At 43.2% G+C, this 12,500-nt stretch overlaps 2 protein-coding genes across 4 annotated transcripts in view; both read left to right on the forward strand.

Annotated features, from left to right (window-relative positions):
* Nucleotides 1-8,264, forward strand: part of LOC122255508 (uncharacterized) — an 8,350-nt gene extending 86 nt beyond the window's left edge. The window contains exons 1-3 of the mRNA XM_086542107.1: nt 1-40; nt 3,645-3,810; nt 5,434-8,264. The exon at nt 1-40 is cut by the window's left edge and continues 86 nt beyond it. Coding sequence (XP_086398233.1) covers nt 18-40; nt 3,645-3,810; nt 5,434-7,935 — 2,691 coding nt within the window. The 5' untranslated portion in view covers nt 1-17 and the 3' untranslated portion in view covers nt 7,936-8,264. The remainder of the gene's footprint in view (nt 41-3,644; nt 3,811-5,433) is intronic.
* A 4,104-nt stretch (nt 8,265-12,368) lies between these two features.
* The window catches only part of LOC122255509 (D-beta-hydroxybutyrate dehydrogenase, mitochondrial), a 5,794-nt gene continuing 5,662 nt past the window's right edge, over nt 12,369-12,500 (forward strand). Inside the window, exon 1 of one of the 3 annotated variants that reach the window (XM_043019636.2) lies at nt 12,369-12,484. The gene's annotated coding sequence lies outside the window, so the exon portion shown is untranslated. The remainder of the gene's footprint in view (nt 12,485-12,500) is intronic. The other 2 variants (XM_086541520.1, XM_043019637.2) reach the window with 2 other exon arrangements.

A 12,500-nucleotide genomic window follows, 5' to 3' on the forward strand; every position in this document is an offset into this window, starting at 1 on the left:
ACAGAAAGAGGAGCTATATGGAACGTCTAAGCCGTTTGAGGTAGGCATTTAATATAATAGATTGGGTAAATTTTTCCGATAGATTGTATGTGCTTTTTGGTAAGTGAGATAAGTAGATTATTAATTAAGAATAGAGAGATTGTGTTCCAGGAGAAATCAAAAGTGATGTTTTTTTTTTCTTATATACCTCAAGTCTATCACCACACTCATAGTCATACTAGAGGTTCTTTTTTTACGCGAGTCATATACGTCAATAGAATATAGTAGGATTTTGTAATAGTCTTATAGGATTGGTAGGCTGGCTTATCAAGTCGCTGGACGAAACATGTGATTCGCTATTCAATGAGTTGAATGAACGAATCACTTTAATGGGGTTAATCAGTCAAGTGCCCAATCAGCCAAAGTTAATGTGTTACCAATTCGAATAGTTATTATATAAGTTAATTACCCATAATGATCGGCCAATCACAGAGTAAATCATCCGAATTTTTACTGAGCTAGACAGTCAGTCAGTGAGTGGGCGGGCGAGTCGGTTACCGAGGCAATGAGTGGGTGAGTGGGCGGGCGAGTCGGTTAGCGAGGCAGTGGGTGAGTGGGCGGGTGGGCGGGCGAGTCGGTTAGCGAGGCAGTGAGTGAGAGAGTGGGCGGGCGAGTCGGTTAGCGAGGCAGTGAGTTAGTGGGTGAGTGGGCGGGCGAGTCGGTTAGCGAGGCAGTGGGTGAGTGGGCGGGTGGGCGGGCGAGTCGGTTAGCGAGGCAGTGGGTGAGTGGGCGGGTGGGCGGGCGAGTCGGTTAGCGAGGCAGTGAGTGAGTGAGTGAGTGGGCGGGCGAGTCGGTTAGCGAGGCAGTGAGTGAGTGAGTGAGTGGGCGGGCGAGTCGGTTAGCGAAGCAGTGAGTGAGTGAGTGAGTGAGTGAGTGGGCGGGCGGGCGAGTCAGTTAACGAGGCAGCGAGTGAGTGAGTGGGCGGCCGAGTCGGTTAGCGAGGCAACGAGTGAGTGAGTGGGCGGGCGGACGAGTCGGTTAGCGAGGCAGCGAGTGAGTGAGTGGGCGGGCGGGCGAGTCGGTTAGCGAGGCAGCAAGTGAGTGAGTGAGTGAGTGAGTGGGCGGGCGAGTCGGTTAGCGAAGCAGTGAGTGAGTGAGTGAGTGAGTGGGCGGGCGGGCGGGCGAGTCGGTTAACGAGGCAGCGAGTGAGTGAGTGAGTGAGTGGGCGGGCGAGTCGGTTAACGAGGCAGCGAGTGAGTGAGTGAGTGAGTGAGTGGGCGGGCGGGCGAGTCGGTTAGCGAGGCAGCGAGGCAGTGAGTGAGTGAGTGAGTGGGCGGCCGAGTCGGTTAACGAGGCAGTGAGTGAGTGAGTGAGTGAGTGAGTGAGTGAGTGGGCGGGCGGCCGAGTCGGTTAGCGAGGCAGCGAGTGAGTGAGTGAGTGAGTGGGCGGGCGAGTCGGTTAGCGAGGCAGCGAGTGAGTGAGTGAGTGAGTGGGCGGCCGAGTCGGTTAACGAGGCAGTGAGTGAGTGAGTGAGTGAGTGGGCGGGCGGCCGAGTCGGTTAGCGAGGCAGTGAGTGAGTAGGCGGGCGGCCGAGTCGGTTAGCGAGGCAGTGAGTGAGTGAGTGGGCGGGCGGGCGAGTCGGTTAGCGAGGCAGTGAGTGAGTGAGTGAGTGAGTGGGCGGGCGGCCGAGTCGGTTAGCGAGGCAGTGAGTGAGTGAGTGGGCGGGCGGGCGAGTCGGTTAGCGAGGCAGTGAGTGAGTGAGTGAGTGGGCGAGGTAGGCAGAAATGCAATAACCCCATGCAGGTAGGCAGGGATGCAGCAGGCCCAGACAAACAGACAGGCAGTGAGGCAGCAGGCCCAGACAAACAGACAGGCAGTGAGGCAGCAGGCCCAGACAAACAGACAGGCAGTGAGGCAGCAGGCCCAGACAAACAGACAGGCAGTGAGGCAGCAGGCCCAGACAAACAGACAGACAGACAGTGAGGCAGCAGGCCCAGACAGACAGACAGGCAGTGAGGGAGCAGTCCCAGACAGACAGACAGACAGACAGTGAGGCAGCAGGCCCAGACAGACAGACAGGCAGTGAGGCAGCAGGCCCAGACAGACAGACAGGCAGTGAGGCAGCAGGCCCAGACAGACAGACAGGCAGTGAGGCAGCAGGCCCAGACAGACAGACAGGCAGTGAGGCAGCAGGCCCAGACAGGCAGGCAGGCAGTGAGGCAGCAGGCCCAGACAGACAGACAGACAGACAGACAGGCAGGTAGGGAGGCAGCAGGCCCAGACAGACAGACAGACAAGTAGGGAGGCAGCAGGCCCAGACAGACAGACAGACAAGTAGGGAGGCAGCAGGCCCAGACAGACAGACAGACAGACAAGTAGGGAGGCAGCAGGCCCAGACAGACAGACAGACAGACAGACAAGTAGGGAGGCAGCAGGCCCAGACAGACAGGCAGGTAGGGAGGCAGCAGGCCCAGACAGACAAACAGACAGGCAGGCAGGTAGGGAGGCAGCAGGCCCAGACAGACAGACAGACAGACAAGTAGGGAGGCAGCAGGCCCAGACAGACAGACAGGCAGTAAGGGAGGAGGCCCAGGCAGACAGACAGGCAGTGAGGCAGCAGGCCCAGACAGACAGACAGACAGACAGACAGACAAGTAGGAAGGCAGCAGGCCCAGACAGACAGGCAGGTAGGGAGGCAGCAGGCCCAGACAGACAGACAGACAGGCAGGCAGGTAGGGAGGCAGCAGGCCCAGACAGACAGACAGGTAGGTAGGGAGGCAGCAGGCCCAGACAGACAGGCAGGCAGGTAGGGAGGCAGCAGGCCCAGACAGACAGACAGGCAGGTAGGGAGGCAGCAGGCCCAGACAGACAGACAGACAGGCAGGCAGGTAGGGAGGCAGCAGGCCCAGACAGACAGACAGGCAGGTAGGGAGGCAGCAGGCCCAGACAGACAGACAGACAGGCAGGCAGGTAGGGAGGCAGCAGGCCCAGACAGACAGACAGGCAGGTAGGGAGGCAGCAGGCCCAGACAGACAGACAGGCAGGTAGGGAGGCAGCAGGCCCAGACAGACAGACAGACAGGCAGGCAGGTAGGGAGGCAGCAGGCCCAGACAGACAGACAGGCAGTGAGGGAGGAGGCCCAGGCAGACAGACAGGCAGTGAGGCAGGTAGGGAGGCAGGAGGCCCAGACAGACAGACAGGCAGTGAGGCAGCAGGCCCAGGCAGACAGACAGGCAGTGAGGCAGCAGGCCTAGACAGACAGACAGACAGACAGGCAGGGAGGGAGGCAGCAGGCCCAGACAGACAGACAGGCAGGCAGGCAGTGAGGCAGCAGGCCCAGACAGACAGACAGACAGACAGGCAGGTAGGGAGGCAGCAGGCCCAGACCGACAGACAGACAGACAGGCAGGTTGGGAGGCAGCAGGCCCAGACGGACAGACAGGCAGGCAGGCAGTGAGGCAGCAGGCCCAGACAGACAGACAGACAGACAGGCAGGTAGGGAGGCAGCAGGCCCAGACATGCTTTAAGCAGAATTAAAAAAAAAGAAAGATTATATCACCATGTTGGTTTAATTAAGAGCGGTGGATGAAACCTACCGAATTCATCCATTCCTCGCCACGCATTCCCCGATGTGACCTTTCCCCTCCTTTCCTCTCGCTCTGCAGGCCTCCAACGATGTGTGGAGGGGAGGATGACCACCTCATGCTTCCTATCCAAGAGCCCTTCAATCCTCCCTCTACGGTGAGGCTGGACGCAAGTGGCACCAGGCTTTACTCCGTCACGAAGGAGGAGCTGAGTAAGATTACTGAAGAAGTGCCTCCGCTTTTCCAGGTGGGTCGTTTCGTAATGGGAGGATTTTCCCGCCAAGTGTAATGTTTAATGCTTGTCATTTAAGGGAAGGTTTGTCAGATTTCTCACAGTTTAATCTTCTTGGTTATCAGATGGTTGGTTATGAATTGTGTTGATGGGACTGGACAGTAAATGTTTTTTTATGTTTTTTTTTTATAGAATGATGCTTCTCTGGAGGGAAAAAAATGGTTATCAAATATGTAATTATCTGTAGAATGACACTGCGTATTGAACAAATAAATACATTTTCTCCAGCCTCTATGTTGCAAACTCGTAGGAAATCTCAATGTAAGGATTCGTAATGGAAACATTTCTTAAAAAAAAAAAAAGAAAAAAAAAATCTCTCTCTCTCTCTCTCTCTCTCTCTCTCTCTCTCTCTCTCTCTCTCTCTCTCTCTCTCTCTCTATATATATATATATATATATATATATATATACATATATATATACATACATAGGAATTCTACTGTATGCATAGTTCAGCAAATGTATAGAATATGAATTACACCTAAGTTCATATATTAAAATTCATTTTAAGCCTGAGCCATAAGTACAACTGGATGTTAATGAATAGATAAACTTGACGAACGATAAGTCCGACTTCGGATAATGGACATGCTAAACAAAAATGCATTAGAAGGCCGCCAATTCCCCTCAATTCCTTTTCAGGCTCCCACTGGTGTGTAGCCACATACACATTCAACTGACTGCAATGCAATATGCATGCTAGAGAAGAATAATGAATGACCTCCAATTCCATATAACTGAAAATTCATACCAGCCTAGCTCATATAATACATGACTGATGTTTATGATTGAGGATAATATAAATGACGATAAACGACCACTGATAATGGACATGTAAGGGAAAAATGCAATAGAAGTCGCCCAAATGTAAAAAAAAGTTCCTCAGGCTTTTCAGGCAGGGTCACGACGGCTTGCTCGAGTTGCGAGGTGCTGGATTAATTCGACATCCCCCCGAGTCGTGAATCTTCCTCATGACCACAACAGGCCTCGCCCCGCCTGCCACTGCACGCCCACAACCCCTCCCGCTCGAAACTAATCCTCGTCAGGCCAGCCGTTTGTCCTGTAATATGTTGTGCATATTTTAGATCTGTTAGGTTAGTGTGTTGGTTTATTATTGTCCGAAATGGATCGCTGTTTAGGCATTATGAAGGTATTTTTCCAGTAAGTTATATTCACACACACACACACACACACACACACACACACACACACACACACACACACACACACACACACACACACACACACACACACACACACACACACGCACCGCACACACGGCATTTATATTATAGCATATATATATATATATATATATATATATATACTATATATATATATATATATATATATACTATATATATATAGTAATGTTAAATATAAATCCTAGATATCCCCTTCATTAATCATGTGATTTAGACCACCATTATTTTCAAGGTGATTTCCAGGAACACATTTTAATACACTATGCAATGATTGTGGCGGCAGTCGTGTGAAGACTTACCACAATAATTAATTATCATGAAATCATTCCAACCGTCATATTCAACTGCACTCATACAACAACTTCTGTTCCCAGGTAGAGGTACTCGATGGGCAAGGGAACACAGCCCTCCACGTTGCCGTGCGCGAGGGCTGGCACGAGGGCGTGGAGGAGTTGCTCCAGCGAGGGGCGTCCCCGAACACCAAGAGCCAACCGCCGCCAGCGTGTAAACAGTATCCCGTGGAGACGCCCTTCCATGCTGCCGTAAGGCGCGGGGACAACATCTCCACTTCGCTGATTTTGCGGTATCGACCGGATTTTTGTCTGAAGGATAATGAACATTGTTCCGTCTTGCATCTCGCCGTCCAGACTCACAATATCACGTTAGTGAGGCGGTTGTTGCAGGAGAAAAGTTGTTCAGATACTTTTGCAGCTGTAGACGTCAGGGGCAATACCGTGTTACACACAGCTTTGTCACGCAGGTGTAGTGAAGATGAACTTCACATTCTTGACATCATCAAGGATTTGGTCAGTCTAGGCCTTAACTTAAATGTGAGCAACGAAATGGGGGAGACGCCATTATTCCTGGCTTTGCGTATGCGACTAACTCGTGTTGTAAAATGGTTGTTATCTAAAGGATCTGACCCCCTGAGTGTCAACTATCAACAGCAAACGGTTCTACATGTAGCTTGTGAGGCTGGAAGTGCTTTGTCACTAAAGCATCTTCTCAGCACGTGTGGGCTCAACCATCTCTTGTTTGCGGCGGACAAAGAAGGCCACGAGCCTTTCCACATGGCTGTGTTCAGCGGTTCTCTTGAATGTTGCGAAATATTGCTCGATAATGGAGATCACCTGACGATCCGCGACAAAGAGGGAAGATCGAGGTTCTCGCATGTCCTTGAGTATCTCCCTATGGCCTCCAGGCTCCTCACCAGTGTCTTCGATTCCAGGACCCGCCTTGTGAACGAGCCAGCAGATAACCCAGACTTTAACGTGACATTAGACTACTCTGTACTGATGTCGAGGCATGACCAGGAGTGCTGCATTGTGCCAGAACTTGCGAAAAGTAGTCTTCGTGCTCTCTTGCTTCATCCTCTCGTTGAAAGCTTCTTGCACTTCAAATTGTGGATTCTCAACTACCTCAGGTTCTTCAACTGGTGCTTCATTTTCCTGTTTATGGTTATCCATACTGCTTTCATGGTTGTAGTCTTTTATGAACACCTGATATTTCAACATTACCCTGAGCTGTTGAGTAAATTTTACGCCCTTCACATCTTGCTGTTTGTAATGACAACAACACCTGCTCTATTGAAACTCTCTATCAATCCTAGAAAGTATATTTTAAAGATAAACCTTCTTTTCGAAATAGTTGTATTAGCGGGAGTCCTGTTCGCATTTTTGTCACAGTATAGAGTTGCCGAGTATCAGATCCGCACAAGAGAAACTGCCGACTCTGCTGCTGATGTAGATGAGGTTGAGCCATTTTTTGTCAGTCGCTTTGCAGGCGTGGCTTCGACATTATTCGGGTGGATTTTGTTGCTAATCCTTACAGGGAAAGCGTATTCTTTTGGGATATATTGCTATATTTTAAATCACATTTTGCAGAAAGCTTTTGCCATATCTATTTCGTTCTTCTGTTTATTTATTGGTATTTTGGGAAGCTTCTGTTTGCTGCTCCCGAGTTCAGGACCTCCATCAACACTAACGCTGCCTTCCCACGCAGCACAGCACGCGCTTGAGAACAGAATCGGATTGACTCTGACGTTGCTGTTCATTATGATTTTGGCTTTTCTTTTCGGCATGATGGGGGTTTTGCTTCTGAGTCTCGTGGGCAAGGACTTTGCAGAGTTCTATCGTCTTGGTGAGCTCAAACTGTTGGTCGGACGAGCGTCTGACGTCGACGATTACCAGCATCTTCTAAAACTCTTCCGCAGCTGTCATTGCACCCACCGCATTCTCTGCACGCTTTTGAAAAGGCTTTGTAGTGTTTCCGAGGTCCTCTCCGTTTTTCCCAATGCTAAACCAAAATCATATTTATTCAAACGATTCATAGCATCGCGAGCATACAAGAAGATATTGGAATTCAGTAACTGTGTGACGAGTGGCGCCAAATTTATGACCAACAAAGCTAACGAGCAAGGTGACAGCACCGAGAGATGGAGCAGGAACTTTGACAGCGATTACTCTCACGTAAATGCCCGACTTCTGTCAATTCAAAAGCAATTTGAGCTAGTTTCGGGACAGCTTCAGTTCCTCTCTCAAAGCTCGGAAACGAAGTATAAGCTTCTGAACCAACAGTTATCTCACTTGAGGACGGAGGTTCGCAAACCCCAAGGGGAGAGCGAGGAAGAAGAAGAGGAACAGGAGGAGGAGACTTTCGTGAAGAGAGAGACGTTGCAGTTGATAACCGCGGAAAGGAATTTCAAACGGAGTGACCCGCTTGGCAGAGATTCGTACCAACTCACTGGTGAATCTTTAACATCTTTTATTGATGAAACTTCAAACAACACAACGCTGCGCGGGAGGAGAAGCTTCGGTGGAACGTTACCTTCCGTGATTAAAGATTTCCAGGATTCTCAGATAAGCTTTTATTGTTAACCTGAAGTTTAGATGAAGTTCAAAAAGCAAAAGGAAGGGATGATGGTTGAAGGCGGTGGTTGAAACAGTGTTTGTTGATGTTTTTCTTTTTCGATATTGTTTCCTTTTGCTCAGTGCCGTGAAAATAGTTTATTGAACATTTTTATAGATGTGAGAATGATAGTAAGAGAGACAACACTAATTTTATTTTCTTAATACAGTTAGTATGTAAGTAATTTAATCTTTGTTTTAGATTCAGCTGTACAACTTGCACTCTTTGAATGGTTTTAAATGTTTTGTTTTTCTTTTATAACTGAGATTTTTATTTGAATAAAACGAGTTTAGTGTAAGTAATAAGTTTTCATTTTCTCACACGAGCAATTGACAAGTGTATGAAAAAAGTTAACAGGAATGTGATCAAAGGATAGAGTAATTTTTAAATTATCAGATTTAACGTAAAAAGGTAGCTTATTCATGAAGCAACTGGCTTCAAATAAAATAAGTGCAAGCAGAATGAGAGCCATCAGAGCTGAAGTGAAATAACATCTATGCGATCATTTTTTGTGTGCAAATGCAGGTTTTCAAAGTCAATTCTTGCAGTATGTCGATTCCTGATTAAAATTGTTTGAAATAGTATGAGAAGTATATGGTTTTCCAAAAATTCTTCATAAGTTATTTTTGCTTTTACAGCCGTTATGTATATATATAGGTATTGTTTTGACTGTAGTATTTAATTAACTTGTTATCTAGCCATTTGTTATTCACACTTTTGTTAATTCTGATAAGAGATTTTGAGTTCTTGAATGTTTTGTTAATTTGTGTTGCTTTAATACGATACAGCCTACTTTATTTTTAAGGAGAATAACATTTATGCGGTTTAGATTATTTCAAAGTCTATTTTGTTGATGCGTTCAGAGACTTTTATCGATGTATTTTTTTCTACAAATTAAATTTTCTTTTGAAAAAGAAATCTTTTCGAGACCTTCCAAAACTTTTAAATTAACAGAAGTAAATGAGTAACTATAAAACAAAGTAATAAGATGAATTAATTAGAAATGAAGAAACATCAGCTATGACTAGTAAATACTGATCTTCATAACTGATATTTCTTAGTACTAATTACATGACTTGAAACTGATATTTAAATTGTACTTGTATGCAAATGTATTTTTCATTCATTACAACTGCAAATTTCACATTCAAAAGCCCTGGCTGAAAGATACTCATGGCAAAGCATCTGGAAAGAATTACGATGCAATAAATAGCAATGTACTATGATGTTTTGATATCATGGCTTAAATAATATGATTGATATAGTAGGATATAGTATGGTATGATATACATGACATGATATGATACGATACATAATATAATAGGATACAATGTGAATTTGTATAACTTTCATTATACACAAAGATATAACACACAACAATGAAACCAAAATCTACCTTAGATCAAAATCGTTCTGTGATTCACATATCTGAGGACTTTAAACAAATGGCAGATGGCACATGCGTTGTTCTACTGAATCTAAACATTAATACAAATGTGAAATAACTTTTGATAGTATATACATCTACCTAAAATAAAAAATATTTCAAACACTGATGCTCCCTCACATGCCAAATATTATATCACCGTAATCCTTGTCTACAGGTCTTAAAACACTCAATCTAATCTATTAAAGTGTTATATGCAATTTTAGCCTATGTTGTTTGCTTCTAGCAGTGGCTTCTCAGCAGAATTCAAATGTCCTTAATGGTTCGTGATGCGTTACAGCAACGGTTTCCAAGATGGCTGCCGCGACATTCTGGGGTTCCATGAGAAGTACCACCTAAGGCTGCCAAGAGATTAAAAAAATAGATAATATTTATTGATACAATAATTCACTCTACTTCTGGAGTGTTTATGTTTGTCATTCGGGAAACACTGCTCTTTCCATTACTTTAAGATTGATAAGATAAAGACTTAAAAAGATTTAAAAAAGAGAAGAAAAAAAACGAGCTGGCTTACAGTCGAGAAAAAGAAGCAGAACTGTTATGAATGATATTGAAATTAACATTGCCTTCGGAATTATATATAATATATATATATATATAATATATATATAATATATATATATAATATATATATATAATATATACATATATATATATATATAATATATTATAAATAATAATATATATAATATATATAAATATATATATATAAATATATAATATATTATATATATATATATATATATATATATATATATATATATAATATATATATATATATATATATAATGTAAATCTATGGTTACAAGTATCATTTTTCATATTTGAAATCATCGGTAAAACATATGCTTTTTGATCATCCTAATTAGCATATTACTATTCACGAAGTCTGTAAATGATTTCATCAGAATATGTTGATACTCCATGACACCATCATCATACACAGATATATACATGTATAACACACACACACACACACACACACACACACACACACACACACACACACACACACACACACACACACACACACACACACACACACACATATATATATATATATAATGTGTATGTGTGTGTGTGTATATGTATGTATGCATTATGTGTGTGTGTGTATATGTATGTATGCATTGTGTGTGTGTGTGTGTAAATATGTTTATGTAGATACATATATGTAAATACATATATGTTGATATATATATATATTTATTTATTTATATATGTGTTTATATATATATATATGTATATATATATATATATATATATATGTATATATATATGTATATATATATATTATATTATATATATATTATATATATTATAATATATATTATATATATATATATATATATATATATATATATATATATATATATATATATATGTGTTTGTGTGTGTGTGTGTGTGTGTGTGTGTGTGAAAAATGTATATGAAAATATATCATCATCAGCCCGTATCAATCCACTGCAGGACGTAGGCCTCTCTCAATCTTTTCCAGTCATTCCGGTCTTGTGTCCTCTGATTCCAGTTTACTCCTGCAAAATTCGCTATTTCATCCCGCCATCTAGTCATTGGTCTTGCCCTGGGTCTCTTTGTGTCGTGTATTACCCATTCTATGTTTTCTTTGTCCACCTGTTGTCCTGTCTCCGATATATGTGTCCAGCCCACTGCCACTTTTTCTTCTTGATGCTCTTGAGTATATCCTCTACTTTTGTTTGCTGCCTGATCCATGTGGCCTTTTTCTTGTCTCTTAAGCTAACTCCTAGCATAATCCTTTCTAATCCTCTTTGGGAGCTTACTAATTTCCTCTCGAGTGCCTTGGTCGTAGTCCATGTCTCTGATCCATATGTCATGACGGGGAGGACACATTGGTCAAAAATCTTTCTCTTTGGGCATAGTGGCAGACGACCTCGTAATATATTACTATGTGTACCGAAGGCACTCCAACCTAGCCTAATTCACCGTTTTATCTCGGCTTCACAGTATGTACTCAGCTGGGTGAGTTGCCCTAGGTATACATACTCGTTCACTGCTTCTAGTACCTCGCCCTGTATTTGTATTTGCTTAACTGGGGTTCGACTGTTGAACATGACTTTAGTCTTTTTCATGTTTATTTTCAGGCCAATCTTCAGACTTTCCCTATTTAAATCGCTTAGTAATTGTTGTAGTTCATCTGCTGACTCGCCGAAAAGAATAATGCCATCTGCAAATCTTAGATTGCTTAAGTGCTCATTCCCTATTTTAATCCCTCCCTTTCCTTTACTTCCTCCAAGCAAGCTGTAAACAGCTTCGGTGAGATGGTGTCGCCCTGCCTAACACCCTTTTTCATTGGTATTTTATTGGTTTCTGCGTGGATTTTGATGGTCGGTGTACCATCTCTATATATATCCTCTAATAATCTGCAGTATATTTCCTCTACTCCTTGTTTACGAATTGCATCTAGTACTGCAGATATCTGTACCGAATCGTATGCCTTTTCATAATCTGCGAATGCCATACACAGGGGCTTCCTATATTCGTTTGTTATAAATATATATATATATATATATATATATATATATATATATTTCTCTTCTTCTTTTTTTCATATATATTGTTTTACCCACAGACACTGTGTCTGTGCTTGTGTGTATATATATATATATATATATATATATATATATATATATATATATATATATATATATACACACACACAAACACAGACACAGTGTCTGTGGGTAAAAAAATATATATGAAAAAAAGAAGAAGAAGAGAAAGAGAGAAAAAGAGAAAAAGAAAGAGAGAAAAAATATGTAAATAAATATATGCAAATGGATGTATATAGATATGTATATGTATGTATGTATCTACAAACACACACGCACACAGAGACAGTCATACTTATCCTTATCTGACGGCGGGCTCGTATACTCTCTTAAAAAAGATAACATACTGAATATCAGCTGATTCAACGAGGTCGGTACAGTCCTCGTATTTTCATCCAGGTACGAACATCTCGCGTTAATACGGAGGAAACTGACCGTGATCTGTGGAGGTAGTACAGATATTTTCTCGAGGAACGTGGCAGGGTGAGATGTAGAAGAG

This window comes from Penaeus japonicus, unplaced genomic scaffold (assembly GCF_977035675.1).
Source record: "Penaeus japonicus unplaced genomic scaffold, GWHDUDI00000001_assembly GWHDUDI00000011, whole genome shotgun sequence".
Lineage (NCBI taxonomy): Eukaryota > Metazoa > Arthropoda > Malacostraca > Decapoda > Penaeidae > Penaeus > Penaeus japonicus.